This window comes from Podarcis pityusensis (genome assembly GCF_964106645.2).
Source record: "Podarcis pityusensis genome assembly, chromosome: 4".
NCBI lineage: Eukaryota > Metazoa > Chordata > Lepidosauria > Squamata > Lacertidae > Podarcis > Podarcis pityusensis.
In genome coordinates, this window is record NC_138027.1 from 10,012,839 (window position 1) to 10,036,702 (window position 23,864).

Consider the following 23,864-nt stretch of genomic DNA (forward strand, 5'->3'; position numbering starts at 1 on the left):
AAACTGCAGTACCTCCATCTGGCTTACAAATGGCCAATGATGATGATAATAAAAAATATATTAAAACATAATATAACATTAAAAAAACTTCCCTCTGCAGGGTTGCCTTCAATAAACGAACGCTGGTTTATATAACTTTAAAATGCATTGGAAGCCCCCAACCCTCACCTGGATCTCTCCACATTTTAGTTCTTACCTACACATTACTTCTTTTACATTTCCTTTTTTTGACGTCTTTCTGTTGATCTCTGTTCAGCTCTCTTGATTTTGATTTTCAAAAGCCATTTATCACTCTGTCCTCTGGAGTAAAATTACTGATTTAACGGTTATTCTCGTGGTACCTGCCATCTTCCAGGATGCCATGACAAAGGAATGCGCGGCTTCTCTCACACTTTATCTGTACGTCAACTTATTTAAATGGATTTTTTTTATTATGACAATTTACATGTCATATTTATATGAAAGAAATGACAGTAGATATTATAAACAAAACAAAAACATTATGAAAGAAAAAAAAAGTTACACAATTAGGCCTCCGAGCTAGAAAAAGGCTGCAGGCCCGGCTTATACACAAAGAGCTCTGACCAGACCGTAGTGAGACGACATTGAACATTTCAATAACAAAAATATTGGCACCAGCCGTAACATTTTTTTTTTAAACTTCATTTACAAGGAATACAGTATTTAAACAGTCATGTACTGCAAAGCTAAAAACACCAGCTGTTAGTCAACTGCAGTTAACCACTTTTGAGCGTTGAGGGCACGGGGGACTCTCCATTTCAAGTTAAGTTTTCCATGCAAGTGAGTTTACTGGGGTTTTTTTTTTGGGGGGGGGGGAGTTGGAAACGGAAAGAGGAAAGAGAGAAAGCAACCCAGGATTTATGTACAGCAATGAAGACACTTCCAGTTCTTTCCCCAAGGTATTCACTTCCCCCTCTAAATGGCCACTTAAATGCAACATTCTTTAAAGGAACAAAAAGCATGGAAATGATCTTCGCAAGGGAAAATACACGTGCACCATCACTTCTCAAGCGCACAGCAGATTCTGCCAATAATGCACTTGGGCTGGAAAATGCGCTTCCTGATCTGTCTTCTCAGACCAAACAAAGAGGCGTCAACTTCTGCAGCAACTATGCAAGCTTGTCATGAAGCAGCCTTAAAATGCACAGGCCACACATAAAAACCCCGGTGTCCTTTCAAAATGCAAGCAATTCATGATTTCTCTTTTTTTACTAAACACCGTGTACAATAATTTGTTTTAGCAGAGACTGGCCAAAGCACGTCCCCCCCCCCACACCCCAAATTTACCAATATTACTTTTATAGTGAATGGGGTGTGGGAAGGAAAAAGGTTAAAGGTGAGCAAATTCTGGCCATGCAATAGTGCTAGAGTTGCTCTCTGCTCCCAAAAGTTGCTGTCTCCATTGCTCAGCTTCAGTGCAGCTCTGCTAAATTAAGGGAGACATCAGAGAGGAGCCTTGGCAGATTGCATTTAACCAAAGATGTAAGCATTTGGGCTGGGCGGGTGCAAAGAAGAAAGAGGCTCCGATTCAATGGCAAAGGTCAAGATTGAGAAAGCTCCAATTTTAAAATACAATGAAACGGCCCTGCGCTAGAAAATTACTTTGCCAGGCTGATCAGTGCACACATGGCTCCAAGCCAGACCTGTGAGCTGCACCACCACACACACCTTGTAACTTTTGCAGAAGCCCAATCGGTACAAGTCCTCAAAAGAAGAGAAGGGGCTGCATAAATTGAACCTCCTCCACTGTACAAAGGGGCACACGCCTTTCCCCACAAGGAAAAGGTGCAGGCATGGGAAGTATGAGACGCCGTCCCCTGGGGGTACAGACAGAGCACAAATAATATAGAGTAGTTTGCAAGACTTGTCTGAAAAACGTCACCTAGTTTTTAATTTTATTTCCCGCCCCCAAAATAAAGAGTATTGAAACAGCAGTTCACTAGCACAATAATGGGGAACTGGTGGCCCCGCAGAGACAACTAGACTACAGCTCCCATAATCCTTGACCACTGGCCATGCTGGCTGAAAAACAAAGATGGGAATTTGTGTCCAACAAGATGTTCTCCACCCCTGGCCTAGATATCTGCACAAGATCTACTGAACTGTGTACAAGACAATGAGCAGCAGGCAAAAGCTATGCCACCAACCAGCCATCTTTTGCCTGACATGGCTTTTCCTTGTGGAACAAAGCAGAAAATTTCTGTAGAGCAGAGCTAAGAAACTGGCTGACGGCTCGCTGCCCGCCCCCTCAAACGAAAGTCGTAACTATGCAAGGGAAAGATGCAACGCTTTAATTGACGTTGCGTTACATGCCGGACAAGATTTGCAAAGTTTGTGTATCACAGCAAAAGAGGAAACAAAAAAAGACAGAGCATTTCTATGGGGGCTTGGCCTTGCTATCATGTCAAAACTTTAGTCCTGGTTAGGATAACAAGTATCTGCCTCTCACTGTTACATGACAAGCCAACAGCTAAGGCTTCCTGTCCCCTGTCTAAGGGAGAAACTTCACTCCCTTAGAACAAATTGGTGGTGATGTTAGTCTGCCAAAGTGTGCCAGAGTGAGGCCCCACCAATGCTGCCTCACTGCCCATATGTACCCAATAATCTTGCTGGGGGAAAGGATCCACAAAAATGCATGCAATTGTCTTATGGTAACAGAGAATGAAATGTTAAGCTACAGACGGGGACGCTGCCATTTGAGACCTAAAATCAGTCTGCAAGATGCATCCCTTCCTCTCCTCCGTGAAACTTGACAACGCAGGAAGTGCGATCAAGTACAAGCAAACACGTACACAAGCGGGCAAAGGCACGCAGGCAGAACCCAGCTCATGGTATATACCTGAATTCACCCAGGGAGCCAAACACCTGCTATTCTGTGCAGGATATCCTTGCAGGTACGTGTTACCTGTGTTCCTAGCTTGATCTCTCTCGGGAATTTTGCATTTCGTCACTACTGCTGAAGTCCCTGGAGGAGCCGACAAAACAGCACCGGCTCCCCTACCCTGACCGGGCACTGACTGTCAACTGACTTAAATGAAATGGCTCACTAGATTAAATTGGGCTGGGTGAGGAGAGGAGAGGAGAGGAGAGGGAGACTGCGTACAGGAGGATCACGAAACTTGATGTAAGGGTTATGGACTGACCAAATAATATTTCAGCAGATCTTGACTGTCAAAATAGAACGTAATTCCAGACAAGATGGTGATTTCATTTTTTAAAAAAGTGAACTTAAATTCTAGGAACAGGAGGAAGAATGGGAACATTGGGCAAGTGCACACATCTGGGCAACACCTACACAAGCATGGGGTGATATTTCTCTGGCTGTAACTAAGAAGGGGTATGAAAATTAACTCTTGCTCACAATGCTGGGCATTGCAGGTGGGAGAGAAAGAGACGCACACTTAAACGCTTGACCCTTTCTGTTCTGACTGCATCAAGAACAGGCACAAATATACAGCATACAAAACAACAAGTTTCTGGCTAGGGAATGCAGGTTTGCTGTTTAATATAGGGCAATGGTAGTGTTCCTAAAGGCCCCTTCGCCACAGCACATGAACAAAACCCATTATCCCAACAGCAGTTGCTCGAAAGAGAGAAATTTCCATCTAACAAGTAAGAAAGCCCACATAGAATTCCCCAGAATTGCTAGCTTGGATTTCGCAAATCAAGGAACTGCTAAGATCTTCTCTTGTTGCACAGCTTTAATTAGGCCTTTAAATCTTTCACATACACACGACATTGCAGAAATCCCAATCTTCGGCTGCTCTGCTTCACACCACCCAAAGCCCTGTTTCAATTGTATGCAATTCATGAAACATTCCAAACAGTGCTATTTTAAGTTTAGACTAAAGGCAGCTGTTTACTGGCGATTTTGTTTGAAGGGCTGACATAATCAAGCCAAGCGAAATTTCAATGTGATAGTTACATCCGTCCTGAACACTCCCCTGTTGAAATCAAAAGAGGATAGAGTATGCCATTTATGCTGGATAGGTCGCAAAGTTTTAAGGTGGGAGAAGGAAGGAAGGAAGGAAGGAAGGAAAAGAAGGAAGGAAAAGAAAGAAAGAAAGAAAGAAAGAAAGAAAGAAAGAAAGAAAGAAAGAAAGAAAGATTATTACTCCTACTGAGGCAGACATTTTCCCACCACACAATACTAAATTAGTTTATTAAAGGCATCCAATTGTCAGGATGCCTTTAACACATTGAGGACTGGTGGAGGGGAGACTCAGATCCTTTAAAAGGTTTTTTAACCGACCGTGTAGATTTGGAAGCAGTCAAGAGATGTTCTGAAATTATGCAGAATTAAGCTGGCAGAATTCTGGACTGCACCACTTCAGACTGCATGCGATGGGTAAGAGTTCTGAATGTTCCTTCATCCTAAAAACAAAGAAGTGCAGGGATGCACATTTACTCTGCAGAGGGTGCTTGTTCTGTAGGAAAACCTTTAAAAATCATCTCGCTTGCATGCCGTCTCTCAGGTGGTACAAGTCCAGGTTTCTGTCACCTCCTTCTGCCTCACTTTAGGGACGGGCCCAAGCCACAATTCCTTTGGGTAGCTTCCCTAAACTTGCACATGTTTAAAGATGACTTATTAAACTCTGCTTGCTTCATAGTAGCAGAGCTGCACCCCAGACATGATTTTTAGGGAGGGGGGTAGATCAAAACATCCATTTCTAGGTTTTTCCAAGAAACCATGGCTAAGCATTGAAACCTCACTGACACCTGAACACGTATTCAGTCAAATTTGCCCACACACAGATATTAAAACTGTGACACAGGTGTACAGCAATTTAAAAGACACACATATAGTACCTGAGAAATCACACACACTACAGATTTCCCATGTTCAGCTTAACAATACGGTCTGCAGGGCAACACTTTACGCAGGGTAGCAATATGACATGCCTATTGTTTGGTAACATTCATATTTTTAGCTGGGAGGCAGGGAAAAGCCCTTTAACATCTGGATCAGTGACTTCTGTTTAATCGGGGCTGTGTGTCTGCTGCCCTTTGTGTGTGCGGGCACATCTGTGTGTGTAGATATATCTATATAAACACACACACACCCAAGCATAGAGTCATTCCCATTTTAAAGTCTCAGAAGCATTTCCCAAGCCGAAAACCTGCACACCATGTATTTGAATGGACAGTACCCAGGGCCTTGCAACAAGTCCGCCGCCATAACAAGGCTAGAATATTATTTCTGCCAGGCATCCCCAATCAAATCCCAGTCAATGGATATAGCAGCATTCAATGGGCCAGCATTCAATCGGCAGCGATTCAAAGCTGAGACACACACACCAAGTTCCCTGGCCTTTGCAAACCTCTGCTTCCTCCTTCCGCTGCCTTGCTTACGTTTGCAAAACAAAACGTATTTATGGTTCCATGATTACAAGTGGGAATGTCTCCATCATTTACATTGTGCATTAGATCAAACAGGACTTGGGATACTGGTTCAGCTAGCAATGATCTGGGGGCAACAGGTTTAAGGGGCTGGAATTGGGGCTCCCTACCATTCTCTATTCCCCCCCCCCCCCGGTACTTATGTACTACAGGTTCAGTCTATTCAAGGAGAAGGGATAAAACTGGGATGGAAACTGCGAGTGCAGAATAGAGAGAGCTTGTGGTGCTGAACGTCTCCACGGAGGAAGTGAGATTGCATACTAATTTGGGAGGGAGGTACGTCCACCCAAACGTAAAAACGAGCCCACAAACGGCCGGACGAAAAGGCAAACCTTAAAGGGAGACCATCAAAATCTGCTCAACAAGCTACAGAACATAATGCATCAGCTGTGAGGTGTGGCATAATGTAAACTCTGAAGAGCTTTCCAAACATTTTGAATCCTCTGGTCTCTTCCCAAAGGGAAGCATAAATTTAGGAGTTTAAGAAGGGTTTCAATCAATATACTGGGAGAAAGTTCCCATTCTTGCTTTGCAGGTCCCGTTGAAAAGGTAAATGAAACAGATCTTAAATCGATAATGATTATTTACCAGTAAGTTATTCTGCAATCCTATGCACACTGATTTGTGATTAAGTCCCACTTTAACTCAGTGGGATTTGCTTCCAAGAAAACATGCACACGTACAGGATATGTGCATCCCTGTCAATTCAAAGTGAATTTATTTGTGAGGAAATATTTCTGATCTTCAGATTGGGTGTGGGGCGACACTACTAGGACTGCCTTTTCCAAATTCAACTAGAATGAACCACTTCCTAAAGAATTAGCAAAACATACGAAGGGTGTTTCATGTATAACATTACTGTTAACACAGTAACACACACATCTGTACATAGTGAATAGTGTTAATGCAACGGAGTAACACAAAATATCTCCTTAAAAAAGTAGCAGGACTTGACTTTCAAATTACTGGCCTTCCAGTGACCACTGTTACTTGAATGATTAATTCTTTAAAAAAATTATGAACCAGACTTTGGACAAATATGCCTTTAAGATCTATATTTCAGCTTTTCACACTAAGTTAGAGTGATAAATTAGATAACCGTTTGTCCACCAATGGCAGTCCAAGAAATGAAACTTAGCCGAGATAAAATTACAAAAAGCATAACAAGGTGGCCTTCCTAGCATCTTAGGGAACTCAATCCTGCAGCCATGCACCATCTGCCTGCCACATTAGTCACTATAAAAATGTTTACCGTGGAAACTTTAGTTGGCGTGGAAGTCAAATGAGTATTTTACTGTACCCTCTCTGCTACACAAAGCTGCGTGAAGCTTGCTCTCTCACCTTCTTACTAAAAACTCACGATGCTGCAGAACAGTGGAATCTACGGTTCAATCTATGTCCACTGGGGCATCTTTCATTCTCAATTCACTGCTTGCCTCATGAGGGCTGCTCAAGTCTTCCAACAACGCAGCTGCGTGGAAAGAGAGAGGCCGTCTTCTACTCAAAAACCATGAGTACGTTCTGACAACCGGACGAGGCCAGGCAACAGAAAGACTATGGATGGCATTCAACCAGCAGACCTATCAAAACTGACGGGCCCAAGTTAGTCATGTTCACTCATTTCAACGGGTCTACTCCAAGTAAAACTCAACTGACTGCCATCCTATGACTCCAGCCAAAAGATGTTCCCTAAAACGAGACAGATGGGGAGGGGAGTTGTCACTTTGCTTTTGGCAAGAATCTGAAAAATGGAGACAGAAGAGGGAACAAGTCCATGCTCTGATTGGCTCAAAGAAGACCAAGTCTACTTGGTCCTGATTTTCACTGGAGGGCATCAGACCCAAGTCAATGCGATCACCAAGATTAGCTCTAGCACTTTATGCTAGAATAACTTCCTAAATTAATAGCCAACAAGCAGAAGTCCTTTTCAAGAGACTCTACCAGAATTTATTTGCATCAAATGTGCCTTATACAACACAAACACTACATATCCAACAATCTCCTTTCTTCCAGGGCAATTCTACTGTCCTACTTGCAAGCCTTCTGCATGCCTTTCTAGTTTGACACCTCCAACTATTGCCAACATCAGAAGCACTAACGCTGCAAACTTAAATCAATAACCGATGCTCTTGCTTCCAGGGGTTCCTGGTGGAGTTCTGAACAATTCTCTCAAACACAACTCCTGAAGTCCATTCGGCAAAGCCATCACAAGCCAAGCTTTCAGCTAGTTCCCTTCGTCCTGTTTGACTGCTAAACAGCTCAAAGTTGCTTCTATGCCACAAATGTCCATTACACGTTACTGGCCAAGCACTTAATACCCACCAGGGCTGGAGAGGTGATGGTGCCAAACACCCAAATGATGTCTCTGGCTTGGTTAGACGAGAACTAGAGCACCACAGTGCAAGTATAAGATGAAGGAGCTCCTTGAGGAGGCTTCTGTTTTCGAGAAGCTGCAGGTACACACACGGCACTCTTAAAGGTCAGTGAAAATGGCAAGGTAGGAAGGCTAGCAGGCGTCCTTTTCTGAGAAAAGACACATGTGCAATTGGGAATAGGTAGGCCAGGGCTTCATCCTGCCCCCACAGACTTCTGAGATGGACCCGGGGTCAAGTACCCTTGTGCACCTCAGAAGTTTTATCCTGAAAAAAAGGGGGATCCAATATTCTCTTTCCTACTCCCCAGTGTGAACAGTTGCAAATGCTCTACCAGAGACGTCTCCTTACATAACTCCTAATAGCAAGGCAAACGTCAGGCCATCAGGAGTGAGGAGAAGAGATCTCACATAGCACGCCAGTTCACACTAGTGAAAAAGGAGGTTCAAGCTACCCTCTGCCTGCATCTTGAGTCATGTGTGAGCCAGTCAACGGGCAGTTAAATGCTGGTGATCTTCCCAGCCATATGGCATCTAAAAATTTAATCGCCAACCAGAACTGGGAATGTACATTTTGCTTTTTCTGAGCGCAGGTGCAGACTATTTGCTTGCTTCTTGGGAAAGAGAAGACGTTTTCAAGGTCCTGCATCTTCTAAAATTATTTTTAAAAATAATAATACGTGAAATTGTATTAGCTGAGGAATTTTAACGACCGTGGGCTGCTCTGCTGCAAACCCAGAGAGCGAAAAGGTGCTGTGCTCAAGCAGAAGGAAACGACGACGGACCAGTTTAAAGAACGATTTCGGCGTTTGTACGGCTTTTTAACTTTATTCTCTTATTCAAATAGATGGCTGCTAACAAAGTAACGCGATACAACCTGGGAGGCTTTGCTTTGTTAACTACATAAAACACCGCTTGGGGAAGCTAGTATTTTTCTTAAGGTTCAAGGGCTCTAGAATTCTAAGGGTGGAAGATACACATTGCTAGAATACAATTGGCGGAGTGGCTATCATGTACAGAGAGCGGCTATCGGGAGCAGGGGGAGGGGAGAGACAAGAGAGAACCAAGGATGAATTAAAGGCCATAAAAAAAATAAAATTGGGGATGCCAAGGTTTTCGTGCGAGGTATTTTACACAGGCCTAATGCCACGGTTAAAATCACAATGGAACAGACAAACAAACAACACGGAAGTGCTCATCTACAGACGAACGCCTAAAACAAAAAATTCAAGGGAAGAAGAGCTGTCAACTCAATGCCCACAGCAAGACTGGTGCAGCCATTGCCAGCAATGGACCCAGCATCAGAATAAAGTACAAAACCCTGCTTTGAGGGGGAGGAGGGGGGGAAAAACCAGAGTAAAATGGCCGTTTTGGATTTCAAAGCTTTGAAGAGTATTCTTCCAACCACCTGTGTGAAAAATCGTGTAGAAAGAAAAAGAAGCACAAGACAAGGGAACAGAATAGAGCCTGGCACACACCTGAAAGAATGAAGCGGCAAACACCATGGCCAGTCGTATTCTTGTTTGACTGGCTATAAAATGGGCAGAGAAACTCACACCCAGAGTTATGTTGCCCAAGTTCCAACAGCAGGAGTTTCTTGCAGGGAAGGGGAGGTCCATGCATTTCCCCCAGAAATGTCCTGCTTTAGAAATCAGTTGGTCACGTGGCAACTATTAAAATGCATATTAAAAACACGAAGGAGCCTATAGGCCAGTTAACTACTGTCAAAATCTGCTAGAACATCCAGACTGATAAGTAAAATTAATCTTTTACACACACACACACACACACACACACACACACAGCCTCCCAGAAGAAAAACTGCTTCATTTGCATACTTCAATTTGAAGTAGATACTAAGAGCACAGAAAGGGTTTTTAAAAGCGGCCAGTTATCTCTTTACAGGAGCCCCGTCATTTGTTCACAGCAAAAACTGCATCTCCTCCCAAGAGGTTATCCTACGCGGAGACCATCAGGCAGATTTAACGCATTAAAAAGAAGAGCCTCGTTATCAACTCACTGCTAGCATGGCTCCAAATTGTTAAAAGCTCGTTATATAGCTTTACACTTTTTACTGTACAAAACACTTTAAAAAGTTAAATTATGATGGGTTGGGGAAGCTTTGAATCAAATGATTTTATGTGAGAGCTTTTTCTTCCTCTCTCTCTCTCTCTAACCAAGGTTGTTTTTCGGGAAAGTGATTTACTAAAAGGAACTATGGCAAGTTAACCCACAAGTCACAAAATGCAACAGTAAAGATTTCGCCCCCCCTCCCCCTTAAAACTGCATGTTAAATTGTAATCTAAGTTGTGAACATTTAAATAGAATATATATCTCCTATGAAAAAGTTTGAGTACAAGTGCTTCTGTACCCCCGACATCCCCCCTGGCTCCCACCCCCTCCATCCCACCACAGTTCAGATTTTGGGCCCTGACCAACTTGGAATGCTTTCTTTCAGCCTCCCCGCCCACCCCAATCTGTGTGCACTCAGTAAATATAAAGTCAAAAATATACAAATCTCTCATTTACTACAAGGTTTGCATGTGGATGAAGTTAACCTGGACTGCGGTAGTGGGTGAAAGGTGGAGGAGGCAGCAAATCAGAATAGGGAAATTATAGTAATCATTTCCACCACAAAAAAGGGGGGGGGAGAGAGTTCCGAGAAAACGACGACTGGTCACTTCACCGGGGGTTGAAGGGGGGGGGGGAAGAAAAAAAATAACCCCAAACTGCAGGACTGGTGAAATTTTTGACTGCTAAAAAGTGATACTGTAGTGGAGAGTTTTCTAGGAAAAATAAAACACCTTTTAATAACCGGCCCACAGGTATGAGCTACCGTGGAATAAATTAGCACAAAAATGGAAGTCTTATAACTGTTCACTGTTACAGACGTAATCAACAAGGTCAGTCACTCGCAAAAGTTCGTCCTCGTCTTCTTCTGGTCCTCCTGCCTCCTGGCCGCCACTCGTCCCGTTGGGTGCCAAGCTGACATTGGCTGTGCTGTCCTTGGGGGCGGGAGCTTTCTCGCTGGGCTTGCCAATCAAGTTCTCAATGGTTTTCCCAGGACTCTGTCCGTTGGTGGACGGCAAGTCCACCAGGCTGTAGTCCAACGGGCTTTCGACCTTCCCAACGTTATCAAAGTCATCCTCGTCGTCGCTTTCTATCCGGTAGGGCTTCTTGGTGACGTCTTGCGGGCCGTGGGTTGCCGAAGGCCTGGCGGCAGGCACGGGCTTGCTTGCCTCCTCGCTGGCGCTGCTGCAGTTGTCGTCGTCGTCTGTCTCGATGCGATTCAGCCGCTTCCGGACGGGCCGCTCCTCCTTGTCCCCGTCCTCGTCCTCCGAGTACTCGTCCGTGCTGTGGCTGCGCTTCCGAAGGGATCTCTTTGACACCTGGGTGGGTTTATCGTCTTCAGAGTTCTTAGACACATAGCTCTCTGGAACAAGCATCAGACTTAAAGCCGTTAGCAAAATCTGAAGGCATGCAACAGCTATCATCGCTCTCCTGTGGTTACACAGAACGCTCCGCATGCAAGCTGCTTGAACCGGAAGGAAGCGGGCTTCCACCAGAAAATAAAAACTGCAACACAGAAGACTGGTGGGCTCCTATCAATGGTGCAGTTTAATAGTTAAACCACCCTCCATGTGTTTCTATGGCATCCATTTGATGGGGGAGCACTGGTACTTTTAACATACACCCCATGCCCCTTTCCCTTAAAGGACCCCTGACCATTAGGTCCAGTCGTGACTGACTCTGGGGTTGCGGCGCTCATCTTGCTTTATTGGCCGAGGGAGCCGGCGTACAGCTTCCGGGTCATGTGGCCAGCATGACTAAGCCGCTTCTGGCGAACCAGAGCAGCGCACGGAAACGCCGTTTACCTTCCCGCCAGAGCGGTACCTATTTATCTACTTGCACTTTGACGTGCTTTCAAACTGCTAGGTTGGCAGGAGCAGGGATCGAGCAACGGGAGCTCACCCCATCACGGGGATTCGAACCGCCGACCTTATGATCGGCAAGCCCAAGAGGCTCACGTGGTTTAACCCACAGCGCCACCCGTGTCCCTTTTCCCTTAAAACCTGCCCCCAAATCTCCCTTCTGTAGCTCTCTCAAATTTCCTTTAAAAATGAGACTCAATACATTCGTTATTTACAAAGGCGGTGTTTGGTATGAATACGGAGGATCGACCATTGCATGGTTTCAGTGCTGGCTGCAGTGGATGGGAGTTGTAGCCCCAAACATCGGCTAGAGACTTTACTAGTTCTCAATCTTTGCTATACTCAGAAGTTCAAAACTCTTAAGCTCTTCCTCACCTTTACACTTCTGAAGGGCCCACATCAAACACCTGGATCAATATTTTGGCTACTAAGGCCACATGAAAACACGATGCTAAGCTTGCTTGTTCAGAAGGAAGCCCTTCTGAAGAATACCTCAAGCACTGTTTCTCCCCATAGAAACCTAACCAGACCCTGAGATCACCTTCTGAGGCCCTTCTTTCTGTGCCTCCTCCACGAGAGGTCCAGAGGGTGGCAACACAAGAACGGGGCCTTCTCTGAAGTGGCTCCCTGTCTCTGGAATGCGCTCCCCAGGGATGTTCACCTGGCGCCTTCATTATATACCTTTAGGCACCCAGCGAAAACGTGCCTCTTCAACCTGGCCTTTGGGCTCAGCTCTCTCCCTCTCTGTGGGGGTAAAAAGCTCTACTAAATTTGTACTACAAGGCAACCCTTTTATTTTACCTTCGCTGTCCGAGCTGGAAAGCCTGCGCTTGTGGATCCTTCTGAGCTCTTTCCCGTATCGGAAGGTCTTCTGAGAGCCGTCGCTTTCAGAATCCTCTTTGTAGTTGACTTGCCTCTTCTGATTGCGCCGAGATCTCCTCCTCCGTGTTTCCAGGTAGTCTTCGTCACTGTATTCTGAAGAAGCCTCTGTTTCTGTGCAAGGGAGAGGGGGTGGGGTTTAAGGAGAGAAGGAACCGTGCAAATTTAGTCTGCGAACCGCAACATCCTGTCATATTCACAACACGTCTGGTTTTCCCAGTGAAATGCTTCAGGGCAGCTCCAGCCTTCCCATTTGATTCCCATCTTAAAACGCTCTTTAAGAAACTTTCCAATAGGCAACAACAACTGGCAGGCAGGTGACTCAATTTCGCTGCATTCCAAGATTATTATTATTATTATTATTATTATTATTCCCAGGGAAATTTAGTTTCTGCATCCTTCCCCTGGAAGTCAGAAGGGCTTGTTGAGGGCAACCTTCTTCAGACTGACAGGTTGACATTTGGGGAGTCATGCTGGGTAACAGGGTAAAAGGTAAAGGAACCCCTGACCATTAGGTCCAGTCATGGACGACTCTGGGGCTGCGGTGCTCATCTCGCTTTATTGGCCGAGGGAGCCGGCGTACAGCTTCCGGGTCATGTGGCCAGCATGACTAAGCCCTTCTGGCGAACCAGAGCAGTGAACAGAAACGCCGTTCACCTTCCGGCCGGAGCGGTATCTATTTATCTACTTGCACTTTGTCCTTTCGAACTTCTAGGTTGGCAGGAGGGGAAACAGGGTATGAATCCATATATATTATATGTTGCTTTGTCTCTAGTGCTATCCACCTAACAGGTCTCTCCTTTGCAATCTGATTTTATGACTCCAAGTGTAACACCAAACAGAGAGGACGGAATGTCCATTTGAAACAGGTAGGGTTGCAAGAGTGTTCTGGAAGGTTGCAGAACAAGCCTCTTGCTGCATCCCACCCAGAGGTTCAACAGGTCCAAAGTAAATGATCCACAAGGCATTTCCAGCCTCTTACAGAGTGGTGCATGCTCTAGTTATCTCCTGCTTGGACTACTGCAATGCGTTCTACGTGGGGCTACCTTTGAAGGTGACCCGGAAACTGCAACTAATCCAGAATGCGGCAGCTAGACTGGCGACTGGGACTGGCTGCTGAGACCATATAACAACGGTCCTAAAAGACCTACATTGGCTCCCAGTAACATTTCCGAGCACAATTCAAAGTGTTGGTGCTGACCTTGAAAGCCCTAAACGGCCTCGGCCCAGTAGACCTGAAGGAGAGTCTCCACCCTCATTGTTCTGCCCGGACACTGAGGTCCAGCTCCGAGGGCCTTCTGGTGGTTCCCTCCCTGCGAGAAGCCAAGTTACAGGGAACCAGGCAGAGAGCCTTATCGGTGGTGGCGCCCGCCCTGTGGAACTCCCTCCCACCAGATGTCAAGGAAATAAACAACTATCTGACGTTGAGAAGACATCTGAAGGCAGCCCTGTTTAGGGAAGGTTTTATGTCTGATGTTTTATTGAGTTTTTAATATTTTGTTGGAAGCTGCCCAGAGTGGCTGGGGAAACCCAGCCAGATGGGCGGGGTATTTTTTAAAAAAAAAATCTTGTGCAGAGGTGGTAAGTGCACATGAGACGTGGACGGTGGAAGGGCAGGGAGCCAAACAGCAGGTGGCGCCAAAGCAATGGCAGGCAGAGCCAGCTCATCCTAGTTTCCTCCCTTGTTGAGTTCTTTGAAAGGAACCAGGAGGAAGAGGAGGAAGGAGACAGCAACCGCCACTCCCTTGTAAGTAAAGAGGCATGCAGGTGGGGGCTGAGGGCAGACTGAAATTGCGGACTCTAACAAACCAGACCAAAACCCTCACTCTTCCACTAGAGCAGTCCAGTCTAGTCTGAGCAGTCCTGTTCTGATGTACACCTTTTCATGAGGTATGTGAACAACATGCTAGATTTCTCAAAGGAATAAAGAGATATTGGGGTTGGAGGGTGGGTGTGCTGTCTTAAAGGGGCACTCGCCCCCTTGCCCTTGTGCCACCTATGGTAGCTGGTGCCAAGCACACCTTAGAAGAAAGTTATGAAATAACATGAACCTTTGGGAGTCCAGATCTGTTTATTCATTTATTATGATTGATATTCCTCCTTTCGGTGGAATTATCTTCAAGGCCGTTTACAGCACACTGCAATAATGCAAACAAACAATGCACACATATGCACAAAACCCAGCAGCCTCCCTTGGGCCAAGGGATGTCTCAAGGCAACCAGAGCTGAGAGTTCTTTCCAGCAGGGAAGAGAGAAGTGAGCTCTCTGCTTCTGTTGCTCCTTCGCGGGCTGATGGATGGGGCCAGAAAGGTCTTCTCCTTGCCTTGCCATGTTGTCGTTCCTAGAAGGCAGGGGATGCAACCTCCAAGCGGCTCTTTGCTTCCCGGCACAGGCCAGAGCATGCTTGCCTTCACCTTTGCAGCCCTAGGGCAACCAGCGGTTGGGAGTTGTTTGTTCTTTCTGGTGGCAAAGCAAATTTCCCTGCAGCTGCTCCTTCTTGGCTAATAGATAGGACGCTGTTGCAAAGTTCTTCTTGGGCAGCAGGGGGCACACGCTTTCCACACTGTTCTCATTCTTGCATAAATAAATGTGTTGAATTATGACCATCAAACTCAAGGTTTGGGGATTATAATTCGGTTTTAGTAAGTGTGGACTTTGGTTCATATGTCTGCATTAAACTCAGATTTCCCTTTAAAACAGTTCAATTTTATTTGCTCTTTTATTTCTTAAGAGAGGCTTACCATAATTTAAATTTAGCAGTACATTTTAACTGCTACAGCAACTGGTTGTTGCTCATCCTTGTTCAGGATATATATATATATATATATATATATATGTATAGTAACGACAGACATTAGCTTTGTTTTATTGCAGACACAAAAACTGAATGTATATTTAATTAACATGCACCCTCCCCTTTCAGCCCCAAAGGGGTCTCTTAACAATTAAAAAGACAGTCATCAATATTAATATATAAAACAATGGAAGATTTAAAGCAGAGAAAGTCCTTAACAAGACACATAAACCAAGAGGCAGGAGAGTAAAACACAAAACAGGCAAAAGGCAATATCCAACTTAGCTGGATCCGACTAGCGCAAGGATTCCCACTTGCAACAATGGAATTTCTCCTCCCTCACCTCTCCCTGCACACAGCTCCCCCTGCTGAGCGATGGGGGACAGATTTAGGGGCCGCACAAGCAAATGAGGCTGTGGGGAAGTTCCACTGCGCAGCCCAAAGCTCTTGCACAAGTGGAAGCACTTTGTTGCGATACCACACCATTTAACAACTGAAAAGCCTGGGGAGAATAGAAAGGACAGCGCTAACATGACAACAAACCCAGGGCTGTGCAAGTCTCACTGGTAAGCAAATTCCAATGACGGGGTACTGCCAAAGAGAATGCCCTCCCTCTGGCCACCAAAGACAGTGGGTGGTGGGTGGAGAAAGGCCTCTTAAGATCCAATGGTCTGGGAGCCCATGGCTGTTGAGGTGCATTGGTCCCAAGCCATTTAGCGCATAGATATCAAAAGCAGCACTTTGAATTGTACTCAGAAGTGGACAAGAAGCCAGTGTATTATATTCAAGATATAGCCTGGGTGCCCAATCTCAGTCCACAATCCAGCTGTGGCATTTCCGTAGCAGCCGAAGCTTCCAAACAGTTGTTGGTGGCAAAGCCGTTTACGTATAATGCAATCCAAAAGGAAACGCCAAATGAGGAGGTCGTCGTTGGATCGGGGTTCAATTTAGATCGCAGGCGAAGCGGCTGGATGTGTCTGTGTGTCACAGGGCAAATCCAGCCCGGAGGAGTGCCGCTGGCTCTTCAGCTGCCAGCTAAGAAGAAAACGATGGCTTCCGTGGCAACGGGACTTCCTGGCAGGCCACTACAGGAGGCAAAGGTGAGGAAAGCCAGCTCATCCAGTTCTCAAGAAGGTCGACCCTCCAGGAAAACCAGTTGCTGGCCTAGTTTCCCAACACTCAGTCCTTTGAGCCAACCGCCAAGCTACGAAGAGTGAAAGAGTCCAACTTACCAGATTCGCCGCTTACGTTCTCCTCAGAGTCCTCATCTTCGTCTTCGTCCTCTTCAGAGTATCTTTTCTTGGCTGTTTTTCTCCGTAGCCGCCTGCTTTGCCTCATCGGCCTGGAGTGGTGCCGCCTGGGCCTGCGCTTTGAAAACTCTGCATCGCTGTCGTCGTTCGACGGTTGATCCTCTTCGCTTTCGTCTAAGTTCTCATCCGAGACAACGAACTCATCCTGAGATCTAAGGGGGGCAGGGGAGAGAGATTAGCTGGAAAGATCTTCGAAACGATGCCAAAGGAATAAAGCCCGCTCGACTCTGAGACCTGCATTTTAACTGAGAGACTGTAAACGTAAGAAAGGTTTAGCTAAGGTGGTTTTCATTGCTCCAGTGGAAAACGATTCAATCTCTCTGCTCAAATGGTTGTGCGTTCAAGCGACAGGCCCTTGAGGTCAGTTCAAAAATGCTATTTCTGATGCAGTAAGTCCTCACACAACTCTAACCTCAAAAATTCATCTGGGGCCTGGCCTGATTGAAAGTTTCTGTGCAAGAAGCTCGCACCTCACAGGCAGAGCTAACCCACCAGAAAAGCTTCTGACAGCATCCTTTAAAAGCCAGAGGTGGGGAACCTGTGGCCCTCCAGTTGTTGTTGGACTACTAATCCCATTGTCCATGACCATCAGTATGCTGGCTGAGACTGATGGAAGTCTTAACAGCATCTTGAGATGCTGTTAAGGTTCCCCACCACCTGCATTTCACGGGACCGAAACAGTACAAACATACATTCTAGCTCCAGGTCCCAAAAGAGAGGGCCCAGATCTACCAGGTACCACAGTGCTCCTGGCAGAGCTCCACTTCAGAATCCAGGTATGAGATGGCGTATTTCCTACCATGCCATGTAAGAGGAACAGACTAGAGCATTTTCCTCCAACATTTAAATGTATTTTTTATCTTTTGTTAGAAGCCGCCCAGAGTGGTTGGGGAAACCCAGCCAGATGGGCGGGATAGAAAGAAAGAAAGAAAGAAAGAAAGAAAGAAAGAAAGAAAGAAAGATAACAACTACCACTACTGTACTACTACCAGGGGCGTGATATACCTAACAAACGGTGTCAGCAGAAACCCTGCAAAAGGGTTTCTTGCTTGCACAATGGGGCTTTCCATTCTCTTCCCAAATTGGTTTGGTGGGTCAGAACCCCTAGAAGGAGGGAATTGTTCCACTTGGCAAGCTGATATGCTTGTGCAGATGGAAGATTCATCATAGAGCGACACCCACCCTAGATTTCCAGAGGCAAAAGCAGGGCAAGCGTTCAAACCAGCGATCTTCCACCCGCAATCAGAAGCACAGGGAGGGTCGTTCCAAGTGGGAGTTCTGAGTATCAGTGTTTGGCAAGACTGCATCTCCAGAGTGCTTCTGGGATCCAAAGCTAAACACGTTTTACTGCCCCACACTTTCAATCTGAGGCTAGTACAGTGGTACCTCAGGTTACATACACTTCACGTTACAGACTCCGCTAACCCAGAAATAGTACCTCGGGTTAAGAACTCTGCTTCAGGATGAGAACAGAAATTGTGCAGTGACAGGCCCCATTAGCTAAAGTGATGTTTCAGGTTAAGAATAGTTTCAGGTTAAGAACGGACCCCCGGAATGAATTAAGTACGTAACCAGAGGTACCACTGTAAGTGCTTAGCTCAAACTGAAATCTGCTGAAATAAGAACGCTCAACTTGGGACAGAGCACACCCGAAATTTGGAGCAGGCCTTACCCGTCACTGATTCTGAACTCATCCTCACTTTCTTCTTCATCCAGGTTGCTGTCGCTGTCCAGGTCGTTCAGTCGCCGCCGTTTCTTCCGGCGAACTGCAACAGCCCTCGGAGGTCGCTTGGTTTCCTTCCTTTCTTCCTCCAGGATGGTGGAAATATCCTTGCCACGATGCCCTGTGATGTTAGACATGTCTTTCCCTCTTCCACCACCTACAGTCGGGAGACCAGGACCACGGTGACTGTGAATCCACTTATTCACTTGCTGCTAGCATCAACCTTCCCTCCATAAAAAGCACCCAAACCAGGACTGAAAATTCCCATGTTTGCAGACAGATGAGGTGAGGGAGGATCATGTCTTATCTCCCCTGTGGAAAAGCTGAAAGCTTAAACAAGGCTGGGGATACAAGAATGAGACATTTATTTCTTTTACCTTCCCCCTCCAAGAGCATACATGGGCCCCTCCACCACCACCTTTATCCACAACAACCCTGTGAGGAAGGTGAGGCTGAGTGATAGTGAATAACACAAGCAACGAACTTAGCAGAGCAGGGATCTACGTCCAAATAATCTTTGGACACATCCCGGCCAGCTGAGAAGTCTGACAAGAGGGAGAAAGATTTCTGTTCTTTGTAGCAGATGTGGTTTTCATGCATTTGCAGGAAGTGGCAGGAGAGCACCCAAGTCCCTCGGTATAAATTTAGTGCTTGCTGTACCAAAAACCAGGATTGCCATCCACTACTGAAGTCATCCATATGTTCCTCCCCGTTAACATTGTCCAATAAGACACACCTCCTCCATCAGCCTCCTTTATGTCATCCTCTATGGCTTCGTCAATGGCTTCGTCAAACTCATCAAACCTAGAGAAGACAAAACATGCTGATTTCAGAGCGGAGCTCAATTATATTTTAAGAAATAAACTGGCAAGTTTGTAGTAACTGAAGAGTTGTAGTAACTCCAAATATGTGAGGGGGAAAGGAGATCAAATTGTACGTCTCTCACTCTCTTGAAGAGGCTGCCCACAGAACGGACAAATAAATCCCTAATTAAAGTTCTTAGACTTACTTCAAACACTCAACCCTACATATTTAACAGAGAGAGAGATACCCTGTAGTGGTCCTTCCTGAAATTCAATATCAGGCTCCAAATGTCTGAACAGTTTATAATACACACAAGCATTCTGACCTTCTTCATAGAAAGTTAAGCGTAACACCAGGAACTCTTGTTTTCCTCTTAATTTTGCATGACAGTTTTTGTAAGTGGTTTTATGCAAAAGTATCTGAAATGTTACTACATAGTTAAACTAAGATGTTCCCTCCTCCCTTTACCATTTGCAAAAGGAAAACCAGCTGTTACTGCTCTTTGGATGCTACAGCAACAATCTGCAGTCTCTAAAGCAACGCATAGTTGAGCGGGTGGAGGGAAAGATCAAGGTCTTGCAAGTTTTATAGCTCAATCTTCTTCACTTAGAAGCGGCTGAAACCAACTAGGCAGGAGCACAAAGGCAGAAGCTGCAAAGGCAGGGCATTTCACAGTCCTGCTGTTGAGCATAATACATTTCGAGTGCAATTTCCACTGACGAGCGATGACCCGCTCAAACTGCTATGCTTGCAGAACGGCTTAATCCCCCTGGAGGACAGTCGGATAACCTGGGGCGAGGGAGGGGGGATTCTGCTGGGTCATCAGTTTGCCTCATCTGTCAGGGATGTGACAATTCCATCTAGGAAGCCCAGAGTACAGCCTGCCTCCTTCTTACTAACCACACGAGGTGGGGCTTTCTAGCTCAATGCGGTGTCTGGAGTTAATGATGGTCCCGTGTAGCATCACAGAAACAGTCTGGGTTTGCTTTGACTTGGATTTGATGTGTGAGGCACTGGCATACACATCACCCGTATGTTTGCATGTGCTCTTAAGACGCAATTATTAAAGCAGCCCAGGAGACTGAGAGGCACATCACAGTATCATGCAGTTGGGCCAGATTTTTATCGATTGTAGACAACAGCCACTGCAACGGTGCATACAAATGTATGAGAGGAAACCCCACGGCTCCCTTTTTAATGAAAGGCAGCCTAAGGAGCCAGTGATTCTGCGTGAAAGAGAAGCAGGGCAAGCACACTTAACCCTTTTGCCAATGACGGCTTTTTACAATCAGAGCTGCACCCACAAGCACCCTTGACCCCACCCAGGGTTCTAGATGGTGCAACTTATGAGGGTGAGCACTGTGCCTCCTCTACTGGGAATCACGGCCCCAGGAACCTGTTTTTTAATATCATAAGACGACCCTTCAGGATGCAACCAAAGGCTCATCTAGTCCGGCATCTAGCTCATCTAGGATCTAGATGCCTATGGGGCGCCAACAAGGAGGACACGAGCCCAAAAGCACTCTCCCCACTTGTGATTCCCAGCATGCTGTCTACAACATAGAAATAGCACACAAGAGGTTTAAACACTCTCTCAAGGCAAATCTAAAAAAATGTAGTATAAACATCGACAACTGGGAAACGCTGGCCTGCGAGCGCTCCAGTTGGAGAACAGCCTTTACCAAAGGTGTCATGGGCTTTCAAGACACTTGAACTCAGGACGCAAGGGAGAAACGGACAAAGAGGAAGCCACACTTGGCACATCCACATCGTGATCAACTCCCGCTCGGAAACCAATGTCCCCACTGTGGAAGGACGCGTGGATCCAGAATTGGCCTCCACAGTCACTTACGGACTCACTGTTAATAACATGTTTATGGAAGACAATCTTACTCGGCTACAAGTAATCACCAAAGAAGAAGTACATAGCCAACATGGCCAGTAGCCACTGACAGCCTTGCCCTCCATGATTTTGTCCACCCTCCATTTAAAGCCTTCCAAGTCGGTTGCCCACCACCAATCCTGTAGTAGAGAACTAAGCCATTATTGAAGAGACAACCCTGGAGCTTTGTTCTGTGTTTTGGCATGTAATGTACAGCCACTCAATGTAAGACGAAATTTAAATGCTCACTTGCTATGTTGCTGTTGACGTCATTATCATTATCATTATTTTAAAAGAACAGTTTAATTGAACGAAATAAAATAAAAATAAAAGGTATACTATCAAAACTGGGCCTAAACCCGGTTTAGGGTCTACACAATCAGTTTCCTCCTAGAGCACCTGGATCTGGTCTGCAACTGGTCTGCCCAAGAAGGAAAGATTGGCAACTGGGTGGTTAGTTACTTAAGATTTTCAGAATCCAGGGAGGGTTTCTTGAGGAGTGGTTTTACCACTGCTTCCCTCAAGCAGGCATGGACCCTTCTCACAAGGAGGCATTGACCACCTCCCTGGCCCAGCCAGCTGTCCCCCTCACTGCTCATTTTTATCAGCCAAGAGGGTCCAGGTAATTGCCCTGACCGATCCAAGCACTTTGTCTACATCCTCAAACCTTACTAGTTGAAACTCATCCAACACAACAGGATTAAGACAGTGCTCTAGACACCCCTTGAGAGTCATCTGCTGTAACAGCAGAGTCAAGATCCCAGTGGGTGCAAGCAATTTTGCCCTCAAAGCGAATTGGCTCTAAAAAACCCTTTCCCCATTGCTCAGACAGCCCTCCCTTCTTCTTCTTCTTCTTTTTTTTTTTTGCATGTTTCCACTGTGAACTGGAAACACAGCTCCTTTTATTACATCCATTCAAAAAGGAGCAAAGCAGTTGCTTGCCTATAGCTGATGCACTTCCGTTGCCTAGTCGACCTCCTTTCAAGCAGCTTCGCCTTTGATTTTTTGGAATCTTTCTTCTTTTCATCGACAACTTCAGGTATTTCAGGCTCCTGGTTTAAAAGCAGACAATCATTAAGCACAGAAATAGCTGCAGCCAATCATACGAGGCTGTACAAACACAGCATTAATTTGTCGCCTTTTCCATGAGAAACAATCTGAAGCACAAACAGCCACACAGTTCCTTTTGTTCAGGGTACCTAGGGTTGTTTCCAACTAAGTTCTACTCTGAGAGGATTAATAAACACACGTCAGCCATGTTCATTAACTTCAATGAGTCAACTCAGAATACCACCAGCATTGGCTACAACCCGTAGCAATTATTAAACCATGCATACCTCCGAAGTTTTCAAATGACAGGATGGGATTGATCTAACAGTACGTGCCAAGATGGAGATTCAAACAATGGCAAGTTTCTAGACCACATGGCTGTAATATGCATGTGTCACAGGCAGTAGAGAAGGAAGACACAGGGAGTGCACTGGGTTTCTAGTGGTCAGGGATCCATGGTTTAGTGCCCTGCATAGCTCGTTGACTCTTATCAGCAGCAGGAGCCGAATTTATCAGGCAAAATGAGCAGATGCATGCAAATTTGCTTGATTAAGGCAATCTATGGTTATTGCACACTCAGCTTTTCTTAAGGCAGAATTTTTAGTGTTTACAGCGCAAAGAACACACAGGTCTGACTCTATGCCAAAAGAAAGAAAAGGAGATATCAAGGGGTTCATTTCACTTACTCGTGGAGGAATGATATTCTCAATACTAATGCCCACATACACAAGGCGCTCTTTCCTTAGGGAGAAAAAACAAAACAAAAAGCTGACATTTCTTCACAGCAACGGCTTAAATTTGTCCTATACTGTATTTTACCTGCTTGCATTAATGCCAGACCTTTACCTAGCTGCACCCACAGCCAGCTCCAGACTAGAATTTGCAGTCAAAGTCATGTGGTTTTGCATGCTGGCGTGGTACTAAACCTGGTTAATAAAAATACCAGAACATGTGATGGCTACTGGGGATTGTACTGGCTGAGGCTGATGGGGGCACTGTAGTCAAGCTAGAGGGTACGAGGTTGTGGAAGGCTAGAGTAAAGCACTGACTCACTCGCTGTGTGTGATTTGTTATGTGGGGTTACAGGGGTTGCTAAGCCATTGGTCAGTGTTTCGATACCTTCGTTCTGCACGCTCTTTCTTTTTCAAGACAACATCCAGGTCCTGCAGTTGTTCTTCCAGCTTCTCGCAGAGCAATTTCTATGGGAATAAACAAAAAAGAAAGCGTTACCCTGCTCCACAAACATCTCCATGCAGCTGATTTCTTCACAGGCCCCTTCCCAAGCATTCCATGTCGGTGTGAAAGCCGTCACTGCCAGAGAGTACTTAACAGTGGTCCAAACATCAGGCGGTAAGAGGATTTCCAGACAGAATAAGGAAAAGCAAATTACTTTGGAAACGGTGGGTGACAATCTCAAGACTACATTTCAATCTTTCCACTGAATGGAGTTCAAATTTATTCCTAAATCTGCTCTTGCAGTTGAAGCACACAGAAATGCCACCTAGTCCATGGGCAAGGCAAAGTAGACAGGCAGAACCAAACAATTCACAATACATGGATGAGAATGTCACTAAGTCACAGGGGATTGGGATTTTTGGGGGGAGGGGGTGGAAGAAGCCTGCATCAAGGGAACTGGTTCCACCTGAACTATACTGCAACTTACCTGCTAATGCTTAACAATATATAGGCTTTAATTCA

At 45.6% G+C, this 23,864-nt stretch overlaps 1 protein-coding gene across 2 annotated transcripts in view; it reads right to left on the bottom strand.

The window, feature by feature from the left end:
* Positions 1-10,574: 10,574 nt before the first annotated feature.
* RSF1 (remodeling and spacing factor 1) overlaps positions 10,575-23,864 on the bottom strand; it is a 41,889-nt gene continuing 28,599 nt past the window's right edge. The window contains exons 9-16 of one of the 2 annotated variants that reach the window (XM_081001771.1): positions 23,286-23,365; positions 22,853-22,907; positions 22,059-22,168; positions 19,167-19,234; positions 18,380-18,587; positions 16,630-16,859; positions 12,526-12,717; positions 10,575-11,225 (exon numbers count right to left, since the gene is read on the bottom strand). In XM_081001771.1, the coding sequence (XP_080857897.1) occupies positions 10,660-11,225; positions 12,526-12,717; positions 16,630-16,859; positions 18,380-18,587; positions 19,167-19,234; positions 22,059-22,168; positions 22,853-22,907; positions 23,286-23,365 (1,509 nt within the window). In that variant the 3' untranslated portion in view covers positions 10,575-10,659. Of the gene's footprint in view, positions 11,226-12,525; positions 12,718-14,669; positions 16,483-16,629; positions 16,860-18,379; positions 18,588-19,166; positions 19,235-22,058; positions 22,169-22,852; positions 22,908-23,285; positions 23,366-23,864 lie in introns of those variants that run through there. The other variant, XM_081001772.1, reaches the window with a different exon arrangement.